This window comes from Salmo trutta, chromosome 5 (assembly GCF_901001165.1).
Source record: "Salmo trutta chromosome 5, fSalTru1.1, whole genome shotgun sequence".
Lineage (NCBI taxonomy): Eukaryota > Metazoa > Chordata > Actinopteri > Salmoniformes > Salmonidae > Salmo > Salmo trutta.
This window is the reverse complement of record NC_042961.1, coordinates 10,055,419-10,082,637: the sequence shown is the minus strand read 5'-3', so window position 1 is coordinate 10,082,637 and position 27,219 is coordinate 10,055,419. Positions and strand designations below refer to the sequence as shown.

At 44.5% G+C, this 27,219-nt stretch overlaps 1 protein-coding gene across 1 annotated transcript in view; it reads right to left on the bottom strand.

Moving 5' to 3' along the window:
• LOC115193638 (zinc transporter 6) overlaps positions 1-14,237 on the bottom strand; it is a 77,605-nt gene extending 63,368 nt beyond the window's left edge. The window contains exons 1-4 of the mRNA XM_029752477.1: positions 14,018-14,237; positions 12,758-12,804; positions 12,413-12,499; positions 1,319-1,403 (exon numbers count right to left, since the gene is read on the bottom strand). Coding sequence (XP_029608337.1) covers positions 1,319-1,403; positions 12,413-12,499; positions 12,758-12,804; positions 14,018-14,195 — 397 coding nt within the window. The 5' untranslated portion in view covers positions 14,196-14,237. The remainder of the gene's footprint in view (positions 1-1,318; positions 1,404-12,412; positions 12,500-12,757; positions 12,805-14,017) is intronic.
• Between the last annotated feature and the right edge of the window lie 12,982 nt (positions 14,238-27,219).

Here is a 27,219-nt window from a genome sequence, read left to right as displayed (position 1 = left end):
ACACAGGGACATGCCCGTGCCATTGCCTCTTCAGAAGATTCCAGGGAATACAAATCACTGATGCAGTCTGTTCATGTCTTATGGTAAACTTGGGCAAATTAATGTGTTCTAATAAGTACAATACATGATTTCCAAACATGCATGCACAGCAGTGTTCTAGAATATTGGACCGTTGGCTATCATACTTCTCGAATTCTCAGCGCAGCTCAAGCAATTTCTCCAACTGTCAACACATTCAAATGAATAGGACACGTACCGGAGCCGCGTTGGTTGGGAATTGTGGGGAGGTGCACGTTCGGGCTGTGCGTCCCCCGCGGATGGTGGTCTCAGAGCCGCATAGCTACAGTAAGTCACAATGGGACGCCAGACTATCGCGTCTGTGGACTTCGATTTACGCTTAACACATACTATTTGCAGCGGGACTTTTATGATTGCATAACAATTTTTTAAATCCCTTTACTTGAATTAGTAATAATATCATATTGATGTTGACATGTAAGATTGGGGGCAGCTTATGAGATCTACACATTACCATCTCCATAAACAGATGGTAATCACATTACCATCTCCCTAAACACAAGGCTGATCTGTGCAGATATAGGCTGGAAAATGACATTACAGCACAGAGGAAAGACTATCTCTCGCCCTCAATGGCTTCAATATTAGCACAGCTTGATTTCGGTGTGGATAAACACCATATAGGAAGTTTACCAACAGTTTCCTGTCCTGTGGATCCATTCTCCTCTGTCTCTGAGCAGAAGGGTCTAACTGCCTGGTGCTGTGGTTTATTTGTGCTTGCTATTGACGTCTGTGTCGCATTCCTCGGGCCGCTCAATATCTGAACGTCCTCCATTTCCTGTGTCTCTGACACACAACACTGGTGGAGGCTGCTTGTGTTGCCATGTTTTTCATTGCACAAATTTTCAGAGGGATTAATCATAAAAGGATTTCACACTGATTTCACCATGATCATCATCACAACAAGACTGCGACACCAGCAAAGATCTAATCTGCAATGTGGGGGTGGGGAGGTCGGATCATAGTAGATGAATTACTATTTCCCTCGTTCAAGAGGACTGTGACTAGATCTATAATATGGGATCTCTCTCTCTGGACATCATGAGTAGATCTAAGTAGTTGGAGAATAATCACTATAATGGTGTGAACTGCCATGGCCCTAGGTGAACAACTTTAGGGAGAACAGAATTACGTCAGAGCACAATATCAGAACAATGTCAGTACAGAGTGTTCTCACTGACGTCCTCTACTACGCCTGGCTGGCTGTGTGGAACAATGTCACGTGACGAGGACTACTCACCCATACTGTTGGTGGAGCTGCACCACATCAGCAGGCAACCAGTACAGAGGACATTCAGCATGCTGAACACCAGGATTCTCCATGACTGAAACACACAGAGCATAACATTAAATAGAGCTTTCCAAACCAAATTCATTCCTTTAGATCTATAGGATTGATGGGAGTGGGATATTAACAGGTAATGAAAGTGGACGATAGGTTAGGCACTGGCATAACAACCTATCTGTCTGTTAAAAAAAATATATATATATTTTTTATCTGTTCCGTAATTCAGTGAATACTTTGTATCAGACAAACCATGTAAAAAATGGAAAGAAAAAATGTGGAGGACGGTACAAACTCGAGGCCATCCACCGCTGCTTGGCCTGTCACTTTGTGTTGGAGTCAGAGGCTGTCCTTGGAGTGCTGTGAAATCTACAATTACTGCGGTGCGCAGTGTTATGACAGGGCTAGGGCGTCTTGTGACAGCCAGAGCCAGGGACAGAGATAGGAGCTGAAGTGTGTGTGTGGGGCTGTTGTGGCGTCAGGGCCCTACAGAACGCTGTGACCGTGTGTGTGTGCAAACAGAGCGACAGTATGCTGCACAACACATCCCAACCACACACTAACAGACACACACGAAAAACACACGAGATGACACACTGACACCCTCTGGGTGACGGCGGTATTGCAGGTAAACATGTCAGCACATCTTTTTCCTGAGGGTTGTACTGAAGACATCACATATCTAAGTTAAATTTTACATTGGAGTGACACTCGCAAACACCCTTAGGAAATTCAGCCTCCCTGAGTCACAGACTACAGTTGCTGATATATCATCTATAAATAACGTGTCGACCTAAAGTACTGCATCATCAGCTTGCGACAAACACTATACTGCATCATCAGCCCGAGCATGCGCCACGCAACGTGCATGCATTATAAGCCTGAGTTATCCATGGCTGCTGTGTGGCTCAGTTGGTTGAGCATGGCGCTTGCAACGCCGGGATTGTGGTTTCAATTCCTGGGGCCACCCATGCGTAAAATGTATGCACGCCATGACTAAGTCCCTTTGGATAAAAGTCTGCTAAATGGCTTACTTTTATATACTGCTCAAAAAAATAAAGGGAACACTAAAATAACACATCCTAGATCTGAATGAATGAAATAATCTTATTAAATACTTTTTTTCCTTTACATAGTTGAATGTGCTGACAACAAAATCACACAAAAATAATCAACGGAAATCTAATTTATCAACCCGTGGAGGTCTGGATTTGGAGTCACACTCAAAATTAAAGTGGAAAACCACACTACAGGCTGATCCAACTTTGATGTAATGTCCTTAAAACAAGTCAAAATGAGGCTCAGTAGTGTGTGTGGCCTCCATGTGCCTGTATGACCTCCCTACAACTCCTGGACAGTCTGTGGTGCAACGTGGCGTTGGTGGATGGAGCGAGACATGATGTCCCAGATGTGCTCAATTGGATTCAGGTCTGGGGAACGGGCGGGCCAGTCCATAGCATCAATGCCTTCCTCTTGCAGGAACTGCTGACACACTCCAGCCACATGAGGTCTAGCATTGTCTTGCATTAGGAGGAACCCAGGGCCAACCGCACCAGCATATGGTCTCACAAGGGGTCTGAGGATCTCATCTCGGTACCTAATGGCAGTCAGGCTACCTCTGGCGAGCACATGGAGGGCTGTGCGGCCCCCCAAAGAAATGCCACCCCACACCATGACTGACCCACCGCCAAACCGGTCATGCTGGAGGATGTTGCAGGCAGCAGAACGTTCTCCACTGCGTCTCCAGACTCTGTAACGTCTGTCACATGCTCAGTGTGAACCTGCTTTCATCTGTGAAGAGCACAGGGCGCCAGTGGCGAATTTGCCAATCTTGGTGTTCTCTGGCAAATGCCAAACGTCCTGCACGGTGTTGGGCTGTAAGCACAACCCCCACCTGTGGACGTCGGGCCCTCATACCACCCTCATGGAGTCTGTTTCTGACCGTTTGAGCAGACACATGCACATTTGTGGCCTGCTGAAGGTCATTTTGCAGGGCTCTGGCAGTGCTCCTTCTGCTCCTCCTTGCAAAAAGGCGGAGTGAGCGGTCCTGCTGCTGGGTTGTTGCCCTCCTACGGCCTCCTCCACATCTCCTGATGTACTGGCCTGTCTCCTGGTAGCGCCTCCATGCTCTCGACACTACGCTGACAGACACAGCAAACCTTCTTGCCACAGCTTGCATTGATGTGCCATCCTGGATGAGCTGCACTACCTGAGCCACTTGTGTGGGTTGTAGACTCCGTCTCATGCTACCACTAGAGTGAAAGCACCGCCAGCATTCAAAAGTGACCAAAACTTCAGCCAGGAAGCATAGGGACTGAGAAGTGGTCTGTGGTCACCACCTGCAGAACCACTCCTTTATTGGGGGTGTCTTGCTAATTGCCTATAATTTCCACCTGTTGTCTATTCCATTTGCACAACAGCATGTGCAATTTATTGTCAATCAGTGTTGCTTCCTAAGTGGACAGTTTGATTTCACAGAAGTGTGATTGACTTGGAGTTACATTGTGTTGTTTAAGTGTTCCCTTTATTTTTTTGAGCAGTGTATTATACAGGACACATGCCAAGTGACTGCTAAGCTCCGTAGTGAGGAAGTTAGACTGACTGCATCTTCTCTGTGTGACTCATTTTTTCACTGTTATGCCTTTAATCCAGCAGAGTATAGGCCACCTCCACAGCACAGGGGGAGAGGACCCACTGTATTTTACTGCCAGGTCAACAGAATCATTCTAGAAGACTCCTGCTAGTAGGTGCATGGACAGAGCAGTGTTCAGCCACAGTGAGCCTAGCCTCAAGTATCACACCCTTATCAAGAAAGACAACACTCCCCACTTTCTCCACCAAAGTATCAAGTCTAGAACTCTCATTTCAGAAAACTTAAGTCTCCTCTCTATGCATGTGAACTAAGATGACTCTACCTCGATCAGTCTCTGTTCCTATAAAACCAAACCCAGTGCCAGTCTCTTCCATACAGCTTTTAGGGAGAGTAGTCAGAAGTCACACCACAGCACTCTCTCCCTTGTCCCTACTCTTGTAGATGAGGGCCTTTACCTCTGGCAGATGGGCCGCTTGGAGCCAAAAGCAGCTTATCCCAGACAGTGCAGCCCTGAGGCTCGCCATCCCATTGGTCCTTCGGTAGAGGCATGCCGAGCTACACTAGCAGAGCTAGCTAGTACACAGGCAGATGGAACACATACAGATAATTCCTAAAGAGGGGATTGAACCCCCATGTACCCTCGCTGTACACAGTGCACAGTCAGTGGAGAGCAGGGTATCAGTCAAGAGCCTTAATGTGTTCCTGTGGACAGAAGCCTTACAGTCCGGTCTTTATACCGTCCAATATCCCATGTGTAATGGAGATAAGAACATGCCGTAAGCTCACTGCACAGCTTAAAATGTTGCCAATGGTGCTATCTAAATGGGATCTTTTTCTATAGCTCAACAGGTTCGTACGTTGTCAAGGATGTCAGTCATGTACGTGTTAGCGCGGCAGAGGAACCCGGGTTCGAGCCTTGGTACGGACAGTTTACGCCAAGTTGTACTCAGGGAGGAAGCTAATACTACTAAGCTAGCAGTGATGTCGGTTTCACATACAGCCCTGATCCTTTGTTACTAGCCTATAGTGGGGTCCAGAATTATTGGATCCCTTGATAAAGATGAGCAAAAAAAGACTATAAAATAAATACTGAGCTATATTGTATGCTACAATATCTAGTCAGAGTCTTCCTGACTCATAGAAACATTTTGTTTTTATTATTTTATACTAAAACAATTGCTCAGAGAAAGAGATAAATGTTTAACAAGTAATAATTTTGTAAAGAAATTATTCGATCCAGTTTAACACTCCAGTCTATCACCCTCCCCTTGCGATGATAACGACACAGCCTTTATCTAAAATGTTTTATGAGATTGGAGAACACATCTTAAACCATTCCTCCATAAAGAATATTTCCATATCCATCCTCCATAAAGACCTTATTTTAAAGTCCTAAGTGTTTTAAGGCATAACATGCCCTCACATGACTTCACTGTCAAGGTCACGTATACTCTTACAGCGTGGCTTGTATAACAGCATTGCACTTTGCAGAGCCTTTTGCCTTTTTCTCTGCCAGATACCCTAAAGCGAATCAAAAGCCTTCCAGGAAAATATACCAGGCATATTTTGGATACAACATGTTTACGTGGCAAAACGTGTCAAAGACGTTGCACATAGCCACTTTTGTCTTTGTGCACGTGATAGATGATGCTTCAAAGGCTTGACAAAACAGGGGCAAACCAAAGTTGACCTGTAGGGGAGAGAGTGGTATGTTGAGCCAAAAGGGGTATGTTGAGCCAAAGGGGGATGATGAGCCACCCTTGTTTCTAGGAAACTATATACAAAATTAATCATTTGACCAAATATTTGGGAAGAGGTAATTTCATGGAGTCTAAACGAAGAAACCACATGGAAAAAGTGGTACAGAACTTAAGTCCAAAAAACGCATTTTCACCAAGTCAAATTAATTTATTGCATTGAGGTTTCATGATGCGTGTATCTACATCAAAGTAGATTATTCAATACATCAGTTGGGCTCGCTATAAGCTTCAATATGAGGTCTTAAACGTACACTACATGACCAAAAGTATGTGTAGACCTGCTCGTCGAACATCTCATTCAAAAATCATGGGCATTAATATGGAGTTGGTCCCCCCTTTGCTGCTCTAAAAGCCTCCACTCTTCTGGGAAGGCTTTCCACTAGATGTTGGAACATTGCTGCGGGGGACTTGCTTCCATTTAGCCACAAGAGCATTAGTGAGGTCGGCACTGACGTGGGGCAATTAGGCTCGCAGTCGGCGTTCCAATGTTTCCCAAAAGTGTTCGATAGGGTTGAGGTCAGGATTCTGTGCAGGCCAGTCAAGTTCTTCCACAACGATCTCAACAAACCATTTCTGTATGGACCTCGCTTTGTGCACGGGGACATTGTCATGCTGAAACAGGAAAGGGCTATCCCCAAACTTTTGCCACAAAGTTGGAAGCACAGAATCATCTACAATGTCATTGTATGCTGTAGCGTTAAGATATCCCTTCACTGGAACTAAGGAGCCTAAACCATGAAAAACAGTCCCAGACCATTACTCCTCCTCCACCAAACTATACAGTCGGCATTATGCATTCCGGCAGCAGGCATCTTTCTCCTGGCATCCGCCAAACCCAGATTTGTCTGTCAGAGTGTGATATGGTGAAGCGTGATTCATCACTTCAGAGAACATGTTTCCACTGCCCCAGAGTCCAATGGCAACGAGCTTTACACCACTCCAGCAGACGCTTGGCTTGCACATGGTGATCTTAGGCTTGTGTGCGGCTACTCGACCATGGAAACCCATTTGCTCGACCACGGAAACCCGCTTCATGAAGCTCCCGCCGAACAGTTCTTGTGCTGACGTTGCTTCCAGAGGCAGTTTTGAATTCAGTAGTGAGTGTTGCAATCGAGGACAGACAATTTTTACCCACTACAGCACTCAGCAGTCCCGTTCTGAGAGCTTGTGTGGCCTCCCACCTCGCGGCTGAGCCGTTGTTGCTCCTAGACGTTCAGCTTCACAATAACAGCACTTGCTGTTGACCGGGGCAGCTCTAGCAGGGCAGAAATGTAATGAACTGACTTGTTGGAAATGTGGCATACTATGATGTTGCCACGTTGAAAGTCACTGAGCTCTTCAGTAAGGCCATTCAATTGGCAATGTTTGTCTATGGAGATTGCATGGCGGTGTGGTTGATTTTATATACCGGTCAGCAATGGGTGTGGCTAAAATAGCCGAGTCCACTAATTTGAAGGGGTGCCCACATACATACACACACACGTTCAAAAAGTTTGGGGTCACTTAGAAATGTCCTTGTTTTTGAAAGAAAAGCAAATTTTTTTTGCCTGTTAATATAACATCAAATTGATCAGAAATATAATGTAGACAATTGTTAATGTTCTAAATGAGTATTGTAGCTGGAAACAGCAGATTTTTTTAATGGAATATCTACATCTACATAGAAATTAAGGCTATTCCATGTGAGAAATTGCCAAGAAACTGAAGCTCTCGTACAGTGCTGTGTACTACTCCCTTCACAGAACAGCACAAACTGGCTCTAACCAGAATAGAAACAGGAGTGGGAGGCCCCGGTGCACAACTGAGCAAAAGGACAAGTACATTAGAGTGTCTAGTTTGAGAAACAGACGCCTCACATGTCCTCAACTGGCAGCTTCATTAAATAGTACCTGCAAAACACCAGTCTCAACGTCAACAGTGAAGAGGCGACCTTTGAGGCAGAGTTCCTCTGTCCAGTGTGTGTTCTTTTGCCCATCTTACTCTTTTATTTTTATTGGCCAGTCAGAGGTGGCTTTTTTGCATCTCTTCCTAGAAGGCCAGCATCCCAGAGTCACCTCTTCACTGTTGACGTTGAGACTGATGTTTTGCGCTGTTCTGGGAGTAGTTCACAGCGCTATACGAGATCTTCAGTTCCTTGGAAATTTCTCACATGGAATAGTCTTCATTTCTCAGAACAAAAATAGACTGACGAGTTTCAGAAGAAAGTTCTGTTTCTAGCCATTTTGAGCCTGTAATCGAACTCACAAATGCTGATGCTCCAGATACTCAACTCGTCTAAAGGCCAGCTTTATTGCTTCTTTAAATCAGAATAGTTTTCAGCTGTGCTAACATAATTGCAAAAGGGTTTTCTAATGATCAATTAGCCTTGTAAAATGATCAACTTGGATTAGCTAACACAATGTGCCATTGGAACACAGGAGTGATGGTTGCTGATAATGGGCCTCTGTACGCCTACGTAGACATTTCATAAAAATCTTGCATTTCCAGCTACAATACTCATTTACAATAATAACAATGTCTACACTGTATTCCTGATCAATTTGATGTTATTTTAATGGACAAAAAAAGTGCTTTCTTTCCAAAGCAAGGACATTTCTAAGTGACCCCAAACTTTTGAACGGTAGTTTTACAGTTGAAGTCAGAAGTTTACATACACCTTAGCCAAATACATTTAAACTCAGTTTTTCACAATTCCTCACATTTAATCCTAATAAAAATTCCCTGTCTTAGGTCAGTTAGGATCCCCACTTTATTTTAAGAATGTGAAATGTCAGAATAATAGTAGAGAGAATGATTTATTTCAGCTTTTATATCTTTCATCACATTCCCAGCGGGCAGAAGTTTACATACACTCAATTAGTATTTGGTAGCATTGCCTTTAAATTGTTTAACTTGGGTCAATTAGCCTTCCACAAGCTTCCCACAACAAGTTGGGTGAATTCTGGCCCATTCCTCCTGACAGAGGTGGTGTAACTGAATCAGGTTTGTATGCCTCCTTGCTCACACACGCTTTTTCAGTTCTGCCCACAAATTTTCTATAGGACTGAGGTCAGGGCTTTGTGATGGCCACTGCAATACCTTGACTTTGTTGTCCTTAAGCCATTTTGCCACAACTTTGGAAGTATGCTTGGGGTCATTGTCCATTTGGAAGACCCATTTGTGACCAAGCTTTAACTTCCTGACTGATGTCTTGAGATGTTACTTCAATATATCCACATAATTTTCCTCCTTCATGATGCCATCTATTTGTAAAGTGCACCAGTCCCTCCTGCAGCAAAGCACCCCCACAACATGATGCTGCCATCCCCGTGCTTCATGGTTGGGATGGTGTTCTTCGGCTTGCAAGCCTCCCCCTTTTTCCTCCAAACAAAACAATGGTAATTATGGCCAAACAGTTCTATTTTTGTTTCATCAGACCAGAGGTCATTTATCCAAAAAGTATGATCTTTGTCCCCATGTGCAGTTGCAAACTGTATTCAGTTTTTTTTTTTTTTTTTTTTTTTTAATGGTGGTTTTGGAGCAGTGGCTTCTTCCTTGCTGAGCGGCCTTTCAGGTTATGTCGATACAGGACTCGTTTTACTGTGGATATAGATACTTTTGTACCTGTTTCCTCCAGCATCTTCACAAGGTCCTTTGCCGTTGTTCTGGGATTGAGTTGCACTTTTCGCACCAAAGTACGTTTATCTCTAGGAGACTCCTTCCTGAACGGTATGACGGCTGTGTGGTCCCATGGTATTTATACTTGTGTACTATTGTATGTACAGATGAATGTGGCACCTTCAGGCATTTGGAAATTGCTCCCAAGGATTAACCAGACTTGTGGAGGTCTACAATTTATTTTCTGAGGTCTTGGCTGATTTCTTTAGATTTTCCCATGATGTCTAGCAAAGACGCACTGAGCTTGAAGGTAGGCCTTGAAATACATCCACAGGTACACCTCCAATTGACTCAAATTATGTCAATTAGCCTATCAGAAGCTTCTAAAGCCAAGACAAAATTTCAGGGAATTTTCCAAGCTGTTTAAAGGCACAGTCAACTTAGTGTATGTAAACTTCTGACCCACTGGAAATGTGATCCAATGAATTATAAGTGAAATAATCTGCCTGTAAACAATTGTCGGAAAAATGACTTGTCATGCACAAAGTAGACGTCCTAACTGACTTGCCAAAACTATAATTTGTTAACAAGAAATTTGTGGAGTGATTGAAAAACGAGTTTTAATGACTCCAACCTAAGTGTGTGTAAACTTCTGACTTCAACTGTATTTGTGTAGCATGAAAGTGCATCCTTGTAGCTGTGTGGGCTAATATTGTCTAAATGTTTGTCTTGGGGTAAGTTGACCCAATAGCAAGTTGAGCAAATTGAAGTGTTTTCGTCCCAGGCGTAATGGAAAGGATTATCGCTGGGATATGAGGTAACAGGCCCATGTTAAGTGTTTTTTTTTAAACTAGCGTTTGTTAGGTGTTAAAGGGATATTTGGGGGTTTTGGCAATGAGGCCCTTTACCTACTTCCCGAGAGTCAGATGAACTTGTGGATACCATTTTAATGTCTGTGTTCAGTATGAAGGAAATTACAGGTAGTTTCACAAGCCAATGCCAACTTGTGTTACCCATAGACTTCCAGTCATCACGCCAACACTAGTTAGCATTGGCTCACAAAACTACTTATACCGTCATACATAAAAATGGTATCCACTAGTTTATCTGACTCTGGGGAAGTAGATAAAGGGCCTCCTTTCCAAAATCCCAACGTATCGCTTTAAAAAGATGCACTATACAGAAATCGCGCCGCCATTTCCTGGTTGCTAAAATTCTAATAGTTTGCCTAATTTCAATTTATGTGATTAAACAAGAAAATATAGTGAAGAGAATCATTTTACCATCTAAACCGCTGTGAAATATCTTTCCATAACCCAAAATATTGTATTTTCAGTTGGTGTACAAAACCAAATGTTAAAGACGCTAAAACTTAACTTAAGAACAAGAAGCATAGAACAGATCTACCGCTTCTTAGACTTGCTTTCAATGAGAATGACAGATCTATAACACACATTTCTTTGTGAATTTGGTCAGGTCACCCAAAAAGTTACATATTGCAGCATTGCCCGTGTTAAAAGATGCTTAAAATAATTAAAAGACCAAAATGCTATTGTGATTGAATTGTGTTTGGGAAATAAAGATAGACATGGTTTTAAAAAAATAACCGGTAATATGTCATACAGTACAAAAATGTGTAGGCGGCTTAACTTACCCTATACCCGGGGTAAGTTGTGCTAAGAGACCAGTTTTTTTGGACAAGATATGTTCTCAAAACTGTAACGGTTACATGAATTCTGATTATTTCCAGGTATAAACAACACCCTGAAATATGTAGATTTCTTTGTTAGAATGAATAATATTTCTCGACTGAGTGATGCTGAATATGAAAAAAAAAATGATAAACTACTTACCCCACTCTCCCCTACAAAAGGTTGCAGATTCGCAAATTGGTCTAGTTAATGGAGCTAAAAACAGTCACTAACTTTAGTTGGGCTAGTGCAAAGGGCTATTACTGAGCTACCTGAGGCTGTGCGTTTCACAAATCAACACTGTCTTGCCATCGATTTCTAATGGGCTTGAAGACAACATATACTTTGCACCTACTGCACAGGAGGGCACAACATGGGCTGAGCATCCCCAAATTTGATGTGATACCATGAGGGGAGCGGCATTTTCACATTCAATCAATGTTTAGCCTTGGACTTTGTTTGCTCTGTAAACTGTGCACTGTAATCCACTCCTGGTTTTGTTTGTAAAAGTAGGACCTTGGTGTAGGCCAAAAAGTAGATTACACTCTGCACGCCACCCCACGTGTTCTACAATTCCATCAAGTCTCTGAGCCTTCCTGGACAAGTCCATTATCAACCAGATTACTGAAAACTCTATTTGCCAAGTTGGGTTGGCAAGACCTGTCAATTCCCACTGTGATGGAGAAGTCCATAGAGTGAAAGATTATCATGAGGTGTTTGGGCGCTTGCCTATGAGATGAGATGTCTAAACAGCTTACCAGAATAGTGCAATAATAAAGTCAGGGTCATCTGGGAAGGGGGATTGAGGAATTCCCAAACAAAGAGCATTGCGGGAGAGTTTGTCCCTGAGGCATATTAATGTACATGCTAGCCTCTACGAGTCTGAGTGTGGAAGCTTCCACTTTTATCTAATATATAAATTTAAAATGTTGAGTCAACTTCATTTTAACTTACTCTACCTGTTGTCCCCTGATTTTGTTGTTCTGGAAATTTGAGACAAAATATCCACAGGAAAGTGTTATTAACTTGACTTTTCAGAACACTGGTGTGTATATGGTTCTGTCAGCTTGTATTTCCGCTTTGTAGTTTCAATCTACTGACGCTATTGTTTACATAGTGTGCATCACGTGCGACTGCATCAGGAGATTGAAAATATAGACCGACGTTCTAAAAACTAGGGTTTATAATACTTTCCTGTGGGTATTTTTTTATTTTATTTTGCAAGACATAAGGAACAACCACCCAGACAACCAGTAGAGTAAGTTGAAATATAATTTTATTGAACATTCTGGCTTGTAGAGGTCGTTAGAGGAATAAAACATATTGTATTTCTTTCTTTCAGAGTGTGCAAAGAGCAAGGTGTATTAGGCAATACACACGAATGCATACACCCCTTCTGCTAACTTACCTGTCTGTCTGAAGTCACCAAGCGGAATTCTTGAGAGAGTTTCCCAAAGAAGGACCTGTGCGTCTTCCGGAATGGGTGTATAGTACCCTGTGGGTACCACACAAACACACAGTCACGTGAAAGGATGTGAGAGAGAAGGATGAAACCTGTAAAGCTTGCAGCGAAGTAGGGGGAGACAAGCTATAAGTCTTACATAATACTACCATCTAGTGGCTTCACAATGTAGTGTTTATCCTTCTTCAGATACAGTAGGCTGCCAGTAATTAATTAATTAAATAAATAAATAAATATAAAAAATGTTTTACTTTAGACCCTCCCAACTTGTCTTAAAAAAGGAAAACTTACCAGCACAAACATGTCAGTTTCATGCTTTTTTCTATGCAATGGGATATCTGCAGAGGAAGAGAAAGTATGTGGTTATGAAAAACACTGATACAAAGTACTGATATAAAGTAAAGTATTCATCTAACGTTATTTTCAAGATACCAGAATGATGCATGTTTGATTATTATATATATTTTTTAATTTTATTTAACTAGGCAAGTCAGTTAAGAAAAAAAAATTGTATTTACAATGACGGCCTACCCCGGCCAAACCCTAACGACGCTGTGCCAATTGTGTGCCACCCTACGGGACTCCCAATCACGGCCGGTTGTGATACAGCCTGGAATTGAACCAGGGTATGTAGTGATGCCTCTAGCACTGAGATGCAGTGCCTTAGAACGCTGCGCCACTCTGGAGCCTAAATTATGCATGGTTTTCAAAATGCATTTCCACCTAAGACTTACCCCCAGGCCAGTGTGTCCCCAGTGTTTCATGTTAATGTAAACTCTTGGTGCAATTGTGTCTCCATCAGGAGTGTGACATTAAAGACTTGGAGCAAGCAGAATCAACATCTGCACCATCAAGACAGTTGTTTTGTGATAAGGTGTTAAATGTTCACAGTTAGCCATTGTTAAGTAAATGCAATCTGAGAAGTACCAGTGGCCAGGCCTTGGCCCCATGACAGAGCAGTTCTGCTGGAGCCATGGGCAGTGACACACGGGTGCCGCCCCGCGTAGATGGAAACAGAAAAGTTGGAGCCTTTTGGGTAAAACACCGTGGTAAATCTCAGATGGAAACTCCAATCTGGGTGGTCTGTCTTAGCCATCTCTCATTTTAGTCGTAATGTTATGGCTAGGTCTGGTTGTGCAAAGAAGATGCAGGTGGCAAACGTTTAAGAAATCTGCAGATAGCCAGTCAGCCACATAGCTAGCTCTGCTTTGATTTTCTGGCCTAGCTAGCTGGCCTAACGTTAAATAGCTAACTAGCAGATTAAACTTCGTCAACGTTAGTTAACTTTACCCCGGAATTCAGTTAAGTTCACTCTAGCAAAGCATGTTAGCTGACAAGTTCTCGTCTTGACAATCATAACATGGCAGTGCCAATGCATTAGCTACAGTGAAGATTTACCTAGCTAGCTAGCTACACACAGCTGTGGAAAGATGCTTCATAGCTGATTATGGTTTCTAACGGTGGCTAGCCAGTTTGCCGTTACGCTAGCTACCAATAACGTTGCGCTGGCTAGCTAGCATAACATAGTTACCGGCAACGTTAGCTAACTACCTGAATCGTTGATAACATCCACCGCCACCATGTCAGGTTTATCCAGGGGACCAACTTTCCTCTCGGTCACCCCGGACGGCACCACGTCCGGCTTGGAACCGAATTTTCTGGGGTAAAAGTCCCCAACATTGTGATACGATAGTCCTGATGGAGATGTGGTCATACCATCCATCGCCATTTTGGACCCTTCAAATCGATTGAACTCTCGAGAACCTCTTAGTTGCGCGTGCCTGCACACATTCATAGATCTATAGATCATCTTATCGTGATCTAGCTCTTGGCTATCTCGAAAAAATATTGTTTACAGTTTTGCAGTCAGGGATTTCAGGGTGTCATACAACTACAGGTGAGAAGATACCATTTTTTGGTAGAAAACCCCCCCGCTAATTTAATGAAATCACGTACATTCAATACCCACTTTCTGCTGAAGTTGCAGTTATGTTGGTGGTTGATAAGTAAGAAGATTCTGTATCAATAAAAATTACATGAAGACATTCACCAAATTGACCGACACAGTTGTTTTGAATAGCTAGTGCTGCGTTCAAAACAACTGGCAACAAGGAAAAATACGGGGTCAAATCATGTCATCAGTGATCTTCAGGTCGGAAAGTTGGAGCTCTAGAAAGAGGCCCGGGTTGGATGAACGTTCAAATCGATTTTTCCCAGTCAGACTTCGTTTTTTTTTCTCGAGTAAACCATTGTTTTGAACACACTAAAGTCGGAAGGCGGAGATTTCCGAGTTCCCAGTTATTTTGAACACGGAATTCTCGAACCCGCAAAAAGAAAATATGCACATTTTCCCACCAGTGAAGTGTTTCCAACAAATTGACTTTTTGCGGATAAAAATCAGTGCGTGATGACGTATTTAGTGCACACAACATTTATTTTTTCACTTACGTTTTCAGGTACCGAATAAAAATATGAATTTCAATATGTTTCCATCACATTTTCAACTCTACCGATAGTTTTGCCACAAAAACTGTTGCATTAAATAGCAAAGCTGCCTACCTTGGCGCGTGCGCTATAGCCAAAGATCGCAGATACAGTGCGGGTATTGTCATAAGAGCGATAATATTTTTCTTTGTCAAACGGCAGTCGAGCATCGTGTCATCAGAATAAGACCCTCTATATTTATTGGAAATCAGTATGAAGAGCACAATGCACTTTCACCGCCCTGTGAAGTTCATCATAATCGATTTAATCTATAGTTTAAAATAAACGTCATGGTTTCTCGAGTAGTAGGGTCATGGCTAGAAGGGATCCCGCTTTTTTTAAATTAACCGGATAATATTTGTTTTTACATTTTAGCTAACCCTTTTCCTAACCTTAACCGAATTCTCCTAAACTGCTACGTTAATTATCCTAACCTGTTCCGTAAATGATCTTAACCTGCTACGAAACGTCAATATGACTTTAATTTGACACATTCTGGATCCCTTCTAGCCAAGACCGAGTCGTAGTGGGGAGGACAACACACCATATCGCGTGACTCCAAGTTTCTGCTTCTTCTTTGGAGTTTAACTGCGGATGGCGTTCAATATGTTGCATTAACGCCCTCATTTGGACTATAATATGAATCCATCATACTTTCTTGGTAATACAAAAATAAAACACCCTTCATATTAACCATACACCTATTAAAAACCCACTACCCCATTCACCTACTTTGACCCTATCTACTCCTGCACCATCACAATAGCCTGGGAGGACGGGACACAACCACTCAACACACCCTGTAACGCTTCTGAAGTCAAATCTCCTATACCCAAATACGTCTCTGCATCTGCCACCACAATATATATTTTTGGGGGATTTACGTTCCATTTTTGCGGTACAGTTGATAACCATTGCTATGAATGCTAAGAAACCAACCTTAATGAAGCATAGATCACTCGTTGGCCTATCTCTCTACAACACACAGGGATCCGCTCAGGATCCCTCACTCTTGACCCATCCTCCTCTACTTTCTTCACTGCCTCAGCATACGACACCTACTGCACTTTTAAAAAATATATTTTTAAAAATATTTAACCTTTATTTAGCGGAAACCAGATTGCATACCAGAGTGAATACTATAGACATCAAGAAAGCCAGTCAGTTGATTATTGACAAGCTTTTCCAACACTTTTGACAAACACTGCAAAATAGAAATAGGCCTATAACATTTAGGATCTCCCCCTTTAAATAAAGGACGAACCGTGGCTGCCTTCCAAGAAAAAGGAACCTCCCCAGAAAGGAGAGACAGGTTAAAAAGGTCAGAGATAGGCTTGGCGAAGATAGGGGCAGCAACCTTAAAGAAGAAAGGGTCTAAACCATCTGACCCAGATGTTTTTTAGGGGTCAAGTTTCAGGAGCTCCTTTAGCACCTCGGACTCAGTGACTGCCTGCAGGGAGAAACTTTGTTGCGGGGCAAGGGAATAAGAGGGAGAAGCATCGTCGATATTCATTTTAGAAGGGGTGGGAGATGAGGAATTGTTGGACGGGCAAGGAGGGATGGCTGAGTCAAATAGGAATCCTGACTTAATGAAGTGGTGATTAAAGAGCTCAGCCATGTGCTTCTTGTCAGTAACAACCTGTCACGTCCTGGCCAGTATATAAGGTTAATTGTTTGTAGTTTGGTCAGGGCGTGACAGAGGGTATTTGTTTTATGTGGTTCAGGGTGGTGTGTTTGTTCAAAGGGGGGTTTGATTTAGTATTTCCGGGGTTTTGGTTTATAGTCTATGTTTATGTATTTCTATGTCTAATCTGGTGAGTGTGTTTCTATGTTGGTTAATTGGCTTTGGGACTCTCAGTTGAAGGCAGGTGTTGTCTATCTGCCTTTGATTGAGAGTCCCATATATAAGGGTGTGTTTGTGATTGTGGGTGATTGTGCTGTGTTGAGCTTTGCTTTGCAGACTGTCAGTGTATCGTTCATTTTCGTGTTTTGTTGTTTTGGAGTGTTCTTTTGATAATTAAATAAAAGTCAAAATGAGCATACACGTACCTGCCGCATTTTGGTCCTCATTCACCGACGACAACCGTGACAGAATCACCCACCACCAAAGGACCAAGCAGCAGAGGAAGGAGCGGAGGAATTACGAGTTGAACTGGCGGGAGAAGTGGACTTGGGAGGAAGTTCTGGACGGGGCTGGACCTTGGCATCAGGCTGGGGAGTATCGCCGCCCGCAGTGGGAAATAGAAGCAGCCAAGGCAGAGAGGCGGTGGTACGAGGCCAGAGACGCGCTGAGGGAGAAGCACGAGAGGCACCCCCAATAATTTTTTTGGGGGGGGCACACGGGTAGTTTGGCTAGGCGAAGGAAGAGCCGGGAGCCAGCTACCCGTGGTTATATGGAGGAGCGTATGAGGTGGGGAGCGCCATGTTTTGCTGAGAAGCGCACTATCTCACCCATACGCACGCACAGTCCGGTGCGAGTTATTCCAGCTCCTCGCAGGTGCCGTGCTAGAGCGGGCATCCAGCCTGGTAGGAGGATGCCTGCGCAGCGCATCTGGTCGCCGGTACGCCTCCGAGGACCAGGCTACCCAACTCCCGCTCTACGCACGGCTACCATCAGGCCCCTGCACAGCCCAGTCTGCCCTGTACGAGCACTCCGCTCGTACAGGGCTACTAGTTCCATCCAGCCAAGGCGGGTTGTGCAGGAGGTAAGATCTAGACCGGCTGTGCGCCTCCATAGCCCTGGGTTTCCAGCTCCTGTCTCTCGTGCGGACCCGGAAGTGCGTCCACCCAGTCCGACTCGTCCTGTTCCCGCTCCCCGCACTAAACGGCAAGTGCGTAAACCCAGCCTCGCCAGTCAACAGTCGTCGGAGCTGCCCGCCAGTCAACAGTCGTCGGAGCTGCCAGCCAGTCAACAGTCGTCGGAGCTGCCCGCCAGTCAACAGTCGTCGGAGCTGCCCGCCAGTCAACAGTCGTCGGAGCTGCCCGCCAGTCAACAGTCGTCGGAGCTGCCCGCCAGTCAACAGTCGTCGGAGCTGCCCGCCAGTCAACAGTCGTCGGAGCTGCCCGCCAGTCAACAGTCGTCGGAGCTGCCCGCCAGTCAACAGTCGTCGGAGCGGAGCTGCCCGCCAGTCAACAGTCGTCGGAGCTGCCCGCCAGTCAACAGTCGCCGGAGTGGTCAGACTGCGCTGAACTGCCGGAGTGGCCAGACTGCGCTGAACTGCCGGAGTGGCCAGACTGCGCTGAACTGCCGGAGTGGCCAGACTGCCCTGAACTGCCGGAGTGGCCAGACTGCCCTGAACTGCCGGAGTGGCCAGACTGCCCTGAACTGCCGGAGTGGCCAGACTGCCCTGAACTGCCGGAGTGGCCAGACTGCCCTGAACTGCCGGAGTGGCCAGACTGCCCTGAACTGCCGGAGTGGCCAGACTGCCCTGAACTGCCGGAGTGGCCAGACTGCCCTGAACTGCCGGAGTGGCCAGACTGCCCCGAGTTGCCGGACTGCCCAGACTGCCCCGAGTTGCCAGACTGCCCAGACTGCCCCGAGTTGCCAGACTGCCCAGACTGCCCCGAGTTGCCAGACTGCCCAGACTGCCCCGAGTTGCCAGACTGCCCAGACTGCCCCGAGTTGCCAGACTGCCCAGACTGCCCCGAGTTGCCAGACTGCCCAGACTGCCCCGAGTTGCCAGACTGCCCAGACTGCCCCGAGTTGCCAGACTGCCCAGACTGCCCCGAGTTGCCAGACTGCCCAGACTGCCCCGAGTTGCCAGACTGCCCAGACTGTCCCGAGCTGCCAGACTGCCCAGACTGTCCCGAGCTGCCAGACTGCCCAGACTGTCCCGAGCTGCCAGACTGCCCAGACTGCCCGAGCTGCCAGACTGCCCAGACTGCCCCGAACTGCCAGACTGCCCAGACTGCCTGGAACGGCCAGAACCTGAGCTGCCTCCAATATAGGTGGGTTGGGGAGGGGGGGTGTAGCACAGTGCCGTCGTTGACGGCAGCCACCCTCCCTTCCCTCCCTTTAGTAAGGGGGAATTTTTCTTTTGGGTATTGTTTGGGGTATTTATTTATTATTTTTTTTGTTTTTTTAAGGTGCTTCTGGGGTAGCACCTTTAAGGGGGGGGTACTGTCACGTCCTGGCCAGTATATAAGGTTAATTGTTTGTAGTTTGGTCAGGGCGTGACAGAGGGTATTTGTTTTATGTGGTTCAGGGTGGTGTGTTTGTTCAAAGGGGGGTTTGATTTAGTATTTCCGGGGTTTTGGTTTATAGTCTATGTTTATGTATTTCTATGTCTAATCTGGTGAGTGTGTTTCTATGTTGGTTAATTGGCTTTGGGACTCTCAGTTGAAGGCAGGTGTTGTCTATCTGCCTTTGATTGAGAGTCCCATATATAAGGGTGTGTTTGTGTTTGTGATTGTGGGTGATTGTGCTGTGTTGAGCTTTGCAGACTGTCAGTGTATCGTTCGTTTTCTTGTTTGTTGTTTTTGTATTCGTGTTGAATTTCATTAAATGTTCAAGATGAACTCTATCGACTCTGCTGCGTATTGGTCTACCTTTTCCGACGATGATTTCGTTATATCGTCTGAAGACGAAGATATTCGTGACACAACCACATCATCAACTTTAAGGGACATGGGCAGCTGTGAGGAGGATGGTTTATTCTCCAGGTCTTTAACCATTTTCCAGACCCATAGAGGAAGAACTGCTCCTTAAAGTAATTAACTTTGGCCTTCCGGATAGCCTGAGCGCACTTATTTCTCATTTGCCTGAATGAGAGCCAGTCAGCCTGAGTATGCGTGGGCCGAGCGTTTTGCCAAATGCAATTCTTGAGGTGGAGTAACTCTGCAAGATCACGGTCGAACTAGGGGCTGACCAAGGGCTGAACCTGTTTTTAATTCTCATTTTCTTTATGGGGGAGTGTTTGTTAACAATACCACTGAAAATATCAAAAAAGAAGGTCCAAGCGTCTTCGACAGAGCTGATTCTATACCATTTTACAAAGGCCAGTTCATGAAGGAAGGCTTGCTCATTAAAGTTTTTTAGCAAGCGTCTATGACAAATCAGGACAGGTCGTTTCACTGAGCAGCCATTACGAACACAGGCTGTTAAACAGTGATCACTAAGGTCATTACAGAAAACACCAGACTGATACCTATCAGGATTATTTGTGAGGATAACATCGAGGAGTGGCCTTTTCTGGGTGTTTGGAGTCATACCTTGTGGGATTGGTAATAATCTGAGAAAGATTTAGGGAGTCCCATTGCTTCAGGATTTGGTCAGGTGGTTTAAGCATGCACTACTCTGACTCTAGCACCTCAACCTGCCTCTCTCGCACCGGACACTTCCGATCCTCAGCAACATGGGCAGTTGACACAAACAACTTTATCCATATAAATTACACAATCCTCTATCCCATTACCTCCTGCACACTTCCCACATCTTGGAATCTCCCTCCTACAAACTGCTGCGACATGATCATAAATATTGCACCTAAAACAGTGCAGCTCTAACAGGATAACTGATATATCCTAACATGACTTTGTTGGGTAGAGACTCAAAACGATTTACAGTGACTCCTCTGTTTCACAACGCTCACCACTGGTTCTGCGTCGCACCAAACGCCGGGCATCACAAACATCAGGACTTCAATTGCTCCACCTCCAAACTCCAAGTTTACTTCGATATGATGGTAATTGCCCATAAAGGCTTTCCCACTATAATTTAATCACATTAGTAATTTTACCAACGCAAAAAATTCCACCATGTCGCACAAACAAATGATCTGTTGGCATTTATAAAATTGTACCAAAACTCCCTTTTTCCATCGTGATAAAAAAAGAAAATGTATATGGTATGGCTTTACTTGCATAAAAACTGGATAGAAACATGGTTATTGCACAAATCATAATCAAATCTACGTTGATTGGTGGCGTACACAGATTCACAGATTTGCAGTGAAATGCTTGTGTTTCTAGCTCCAATAGTGCAGTAATACCTAGCCCAATAATGGACTAAAGGAGCATAACGTTACTCCTGTGGTGTGGTGTGGTGTGGTGTGGCGCAGTTGGTAGAGCAGTTGGTAGAGCAGTTGGTAGAGCAGTTGGTAGAGCAGTTGGTAGAGCAGTTGGTAGAGCAGTTGGTAGAGCAGTTGGTAGAGCATGGTGTTTGCAGAGCATGGTGTTTGCAGAGCATGGTGTTTGCAATGCCAGGGTTGTGGGTTCGATTCCCACGGGGGACCAGTACAGGAAGAAAAAAAAAATGTATGCATTCACTACTGTAAGTCGCTCTGGATAAGAGCGTCTGCTAAATGACTAAAATGTAAAAACATTTCTAGTCCAAAGACCTTAAAGGTTCTATTTAAAGGTGAATTGGTTCAGGAAACCAAAACAGCCAAATGCTCCATCTAAACGTGAATCAATTCTCAATTGCAGTATAATTCTAGAAACATAAATCCCTCTACTTTCATATCTCAAAATAATTTCACAAATGCAAAATACACACTTACTGTTTTAACCAGTTTTAACACAGTTGCAGCCGACAGTATTTTTCAGTGACAACAAGTTTGTGGCGTCCGTCTTCTATTTATAAAGCCATTTTTACATCAGCAGATGTCATAAAGTGCTTATACAGAACCTAGCCTAAAACCCCAAACAGCAAGCAATGCAGATGTGGAAAAACTCCCTAAAAAGGCAGGAACCTAGGAAGAAACCCAGACAGGAACCAGGCTCTGAGGGGTGGCCAGTTCTCTTCTTGCTGTGCCGGGGGAGATTATAGGACTGCATTGCCATTAAGGCCAGATCATTCTTCAAGATGTTCAAACGTTCATAGATAACCAGGAGGGTCAAATAATAATCACAGCGGTTGTAGAGGGTGCAACAGGTCAGCACCTCAGGAGTAAATGTCAGTTGGCTTTTCATAGCCGAGCATTCAGAAGTCGAGACAGCAGGTGCGGTAAAGAGGGAGAAAAGGGACAGAGGTAATGAGAGGTAGTGAGCTCATGGGCTCCTGAGTTCTTCTGCAAAAAGATAGAATAAGGTGTAAACTTGGCAGTAGGAAACCTAAACAGTATATTTGACCTCTCAGCTTCCCTATCAAATCAAAATATTTCAAGCAGACAACCTAAGAAAATTAACAACAATGTCAAATGCTTTGATGAATAATGCAAAAACCTAAGAAAGACATTGAGAAACCCATCCAACCAAAAACAAAGAGACCCGGAAAACCTGAGCCTATGTCTTCACTATGGTGAAATCAATAAAACAATACAGAAATACACTTCGGAAATAGAAGGAACAGCACGTCAGAAATCAGCTCAATGTAACTGAAGAATCCATAGAATTTAACCACTTCTGGGAAAATTGGAAAACTGTAAACGAACAACACGAAGAGTATGGATAAACCACTTTTCCAATCTTTTTGGCTCTATAACAAAGAATAAACAGAAAAAACATAGACATGATCAAATACAAATCTTACTATCAACCATTAAAGACTACTAGAACCCACTCTCCAACTACATTGAATGAACTACAGGACAAAATGCAAACCCTCCAAACCAAAAAGGACTGTGTGGGTTGATGGTATCCTAAATGAAATGATAAAATATACAGACCACAAATTCCAATTGGCTGTACTTAAACTCTTTAACATCATCCTCAACGCTGGCATCTTCCCCAATATTTGGAACCAATGACTGATCACCCCAATCCACAAAAGTGGAGACAAATTTGACCACAATAACTACCGTGGGATATGCGTCAACAGCAACCTTGGGGAAATCCTCTGCATTATCATTAACAGCAGACTCGTACACTTCCTCAGCAAAAATAACGTACTGATCAAATGTCAAATAGGCTTTTTACCGGATCCGCAATTTTTTTTAACCTTATAGCCAAAACTTTCATCAGAAGCTAGCCAGCTAATTAGCTACTAGCTATTTATTCATTGTTAGCCACTGCTAGCGGCCTTTATCCTCTGCTCAGACACCAGCCATTTTTTAGCCTGGATAATACCTGCCAGCCTCGGACTGTTTTTCTCCACTACAACGCCGGATTCCTGCCATAAACCCTGGACCATTGATCATCACAGCTAGCTAGCTGCCACTGAGTTACCCAGCCCCGAAGCTAGCCCTGAGCCAGGCGCATCTCTCGGCTAGCAAACGAAATTACCACAACTACAATACCTCTTTCGCCATCTGGCCCGGTCCCTTCGTCGACACGGGCATCCGCCGTACCACCACGACTGGTTGCAGATGTAATTCCATCAGCTGTGCCTTCAACCGGACTTTGCCGGACGTCGGAGCAGACGCTTCTACCTACCCCAACCTGCTAACTTTAAACGCTGTGTCTCCCGCGTGCTAGCATAGCAACGACTACCCCGCGGCTTCCCTGTTCCATCTATTGATGTACACTGGACCCTATGATCACTTGGCTACATAGCTGATGCCTGCTGAGCTGTTCATTTATCACGGTAATCCACTTTGTTTATCTGTCGGCCCTAGCCCCGAACTCAGGCCCTGTGTGTAGTTAACTGACCCTCTCTGCCCATTCATCGCCATTTTAACTGTTGTTGTTGTTGTTGTTGTTGTTGTTGTTTTAGCTGATAAGCTGTTGTCTTACCCGTTGTTGTCTTAGCTTGCTCTCCCAATCAACACCTGTGATTGCTTTATGTCTCTCTCAAATGTCAATATGCCTTGTATACTGTTGTTTAGGATAGTTACCATTGTTTTAGTTTACTGCGGATCCCCTAGTCCCACTGTACATGCCTCAGATACCTCCTTTGTCCCACCTCCCACACATTCGGTGACCTCACCCAGTATAACCAGCGTGTCAAGAGATGCAACCTCTCTTATCATCACTCAGTGCCTGGGCTTACCTCCACTGTACCCGCACCTCACCATACCTGTCTGCACATTATGCCCTGAATCTATTCTACCACGCCCAGAAATCTGCTCCTTTTATTCTCTGTCCCCAACGCACTAGACGACCAGTTTTGCTATCTTTTAGCCATACTCTCATCCTACTCCTCCTCTGTTCCTCGGGTGATGTGGAGGCTAACCCAGGCCCTGCGTGTCCCCAAGCACTCATTTGTTGACTTCTGTAATCGAAAAAGCCTTGGTTTCATGCATGTTAACATCAGAAGCCTCCTCCCTAAGTTTTTTTACTCACTGCTTTAGCACACTCTGCCAACCCTGATGTCCTTGCCGTGTCTGAATCCTGGTTTAGGAAGGCCACCAAAAATTCTGAGGTTTCCATACCCAACTACAACATTTTCCGTCAAGATAGAACTGCCAAAGGGGGAGGAGTTGCAATCTACTGCAGAGATAGCTTGCAAAGTTCTGTTATACTTTCCAGGTCTATGCCCAAACAGTTTAAGCTTCTACTTTTAAAAATGAATCTCTCCAGAAATAAGTCTCTCACTGTTACCGCCTTTTATAGACCCCCCTCAGCTCCCAGCTGTGCCCTGGACACCATATGTGAATTGATTGCCCCCCATGTGTCTTCAAAGTTCGTTCTGTTAGGTGACCTAAACGGATATGCTTAACACCCCAGCAGTCCTACAATCTAAGCTAGATGCCCTCAATCTCACACAAATTATCAAGGAAACCAACAGGTACAACCCTAAATCCATAAACATAGGCACCCTCATAGATATTATCCTGACCAACTTGCCCGCCAAATACACCTCTGGTGTTTTCAATCAGGATCGCAGCGTGATCACTGCCTCATTGCCTGCATCCGCCATGGGTCCACGGTCAAACGATCACCCCTCATCACTGTCAAATGCTCCCTAAAACACTTCTGCGAGCAGGCCTTTCTAATCGACCTGGCCCGGGTATCCTGGAAGGATATTGACCTCATCCCGTCAGTCGAGGTAGCCTAGTCGTTCTTTAAAAGGAATTTCCTCACCATCTTAAATAAGCATTCCCCTTTCAAGAAATGCAGAACTAAGAACAGATATAGCCCTTGGTTCACTCCAGACCTGACTACCCTTGACCAGCACAAAAACATCCTGTGGCGGACTGCAATAGCATCGAATAGTCCCCGCGAAATGCAACTCTTCAGGGAAGTCAGGAACCAATACACACAGTCAGTCAGGAAAGCAAAGGCAAGCTTTTTCATACATAAATTTGCATCCTGTAGCTCTAACTCCAAAAGGTTTTGGGACACTGTAAAGTCCATGGAGAACAAGAGCACCTCCTCACAGCTGCCCACTGCACTGAGGCTAGGTAACACGGTCACCACCGATAAATCCATCGAAAATTTCAATAAGCATTTCTCTACGGCTGGCCATGCTTTCTTCCTGGCTACCCCAACCCCAGCTGTTATAGACCTATATCCATCCTGCCCTGCCTTTCTAAAGTCTTTGAAAGACAAGTTAATAAACAGATCACTGACCATTTTGAATCCCACCAAACCTTCTCCGCTGTGCAATCCGGTTTCCGAGCTGGTCATGGGTGCACCTCAGCCACGCTCAAGGTACTAAACAATATCATAACCGCCATCAATAAAAGACAATACTGTGCAGCTGTCTTCATCGACCTGGCCAAGGCTTTCAACTCTGTCAATCACCGTATTCTTATCGGCAGACTCAATAGCCTTGGTTTCTCAAATGACTGCCTCACCTGGTTCACCAACTACTTCGCAGACAGAGTTCAGTGTGTCAAATCGGATGGCCTGTTGTCCGGACCGCTGGCAGTCTCTATGGGGGTACCACATGATTCAATTCTCGGACTGACTATTTTCTCTGTATATATCAACGATGTCGCTCTTGCTGTGGGTGATTCTCTGTGTTACTGTGTTAACTAACCTCCAAACGAGCTTCAATGCCATACAACACTCTTTCCGTGGCCTCAAACTGCTCTTAAACGCTATCAAAACCAAATGCATGCTTTTCATGCCGTTCGCTGCCCGCACCCGCCCGCCCGACTAGCATCACTACTCTGGACGGTTCTGACCTAGAATACATGGACAACTACAAATACCTAGGTGTCTGGCTAGACTGTAAACTCTCCTTCCAGACGCATATCAAACATCTCCAATTCAAAATCAAATCTAGAATCGGCTTTCTATTTTGCAACAAAGCCTCCTTCACTCACGCCGCCAAACTTACCCTAGTAAAACTGACTATCCTACCGATCCTCGACTTCGGCGATGTCATCTACAAAATAGCTTCCAATACTCTACTCGGCAAATTGGATGCAGTCTATCACAGTGCCATCCGTTTTGTCACCAAAGCGCCTTATACCACCCACCACTGTGACCTGTATGCTCTAGTCGGCTGGCCCTCGCTACATATTCATCGCCAGACCCACTGGCTCCAGATCATCTGTAAGTCTATGCTAGGTAAAGCTCCGCCTTATCTCAGCTCACTGGTCACGATAACAACACCCAGCACGCGCTCCAGCAGGTATATCTCACTGGTCATCCCCAAAGCCAACACCTCTTTTGGCCGCCTTTCCTTCCAGTTCTCTGCTGCCAGTGACTGGAACGAATTGCAAAAGTTGCTGAAGCTGGAGACTTACATTTCCCTCACTAACTTTAAACATCAGCTATCTGAGCAGCTAACCCATCGCTGCAGCTGAACATAGTCCATCTGTAAATAGCCCACCCAATCTACCTACCTCATCCCCATATTGCTTTTATTTACTGGTGTGCAAAAGAGCAGCAAAGTATCACTCTTACGCCATCATCTGCTCATCATCATCATCATCTGCTCATCCATCACTCCAGTGTTAATCTGCTAAATTGTAATTACTTTGCTACTATGGCCTATTTATTGCTTTACCCCATGCCATTTGCACACACTGTATATAGACTCTTTTTTTGTATTGTGTTATTGATTGTACGGATGTTTATTCCATGTGTAACTCTGTGTTGTTTCTGTCGCACTGCTTTGCTTTATCTTGGCCAGGTCGCAGTTGTAAATGAGAACTTGTTCTCAACTAGCCTACCTGGTTAAATAAAGGTGAAATAAAAAAAAAATAAAAAAAAAATGGACAAACAAACCAAAACAAAGGCAAAGTCGACTCATGCTTTGTTGATGTAAAGAAAGCTCAATTTGGCATGAGGATCTGCTATACAAATTGATGGAAAGTGGTGTTGGGGAAAACATACGACATTATCAAATCCATGTACACAAACAACAAGTGTGCGTTTAAAAAACACATACATTTCTTTTCACAGGGCCGGGGGGTGAGACAGGGATGTAGATTAAGCCCCACCCTCTTCAACATACATACATACATACATACATACATACATACATACATACA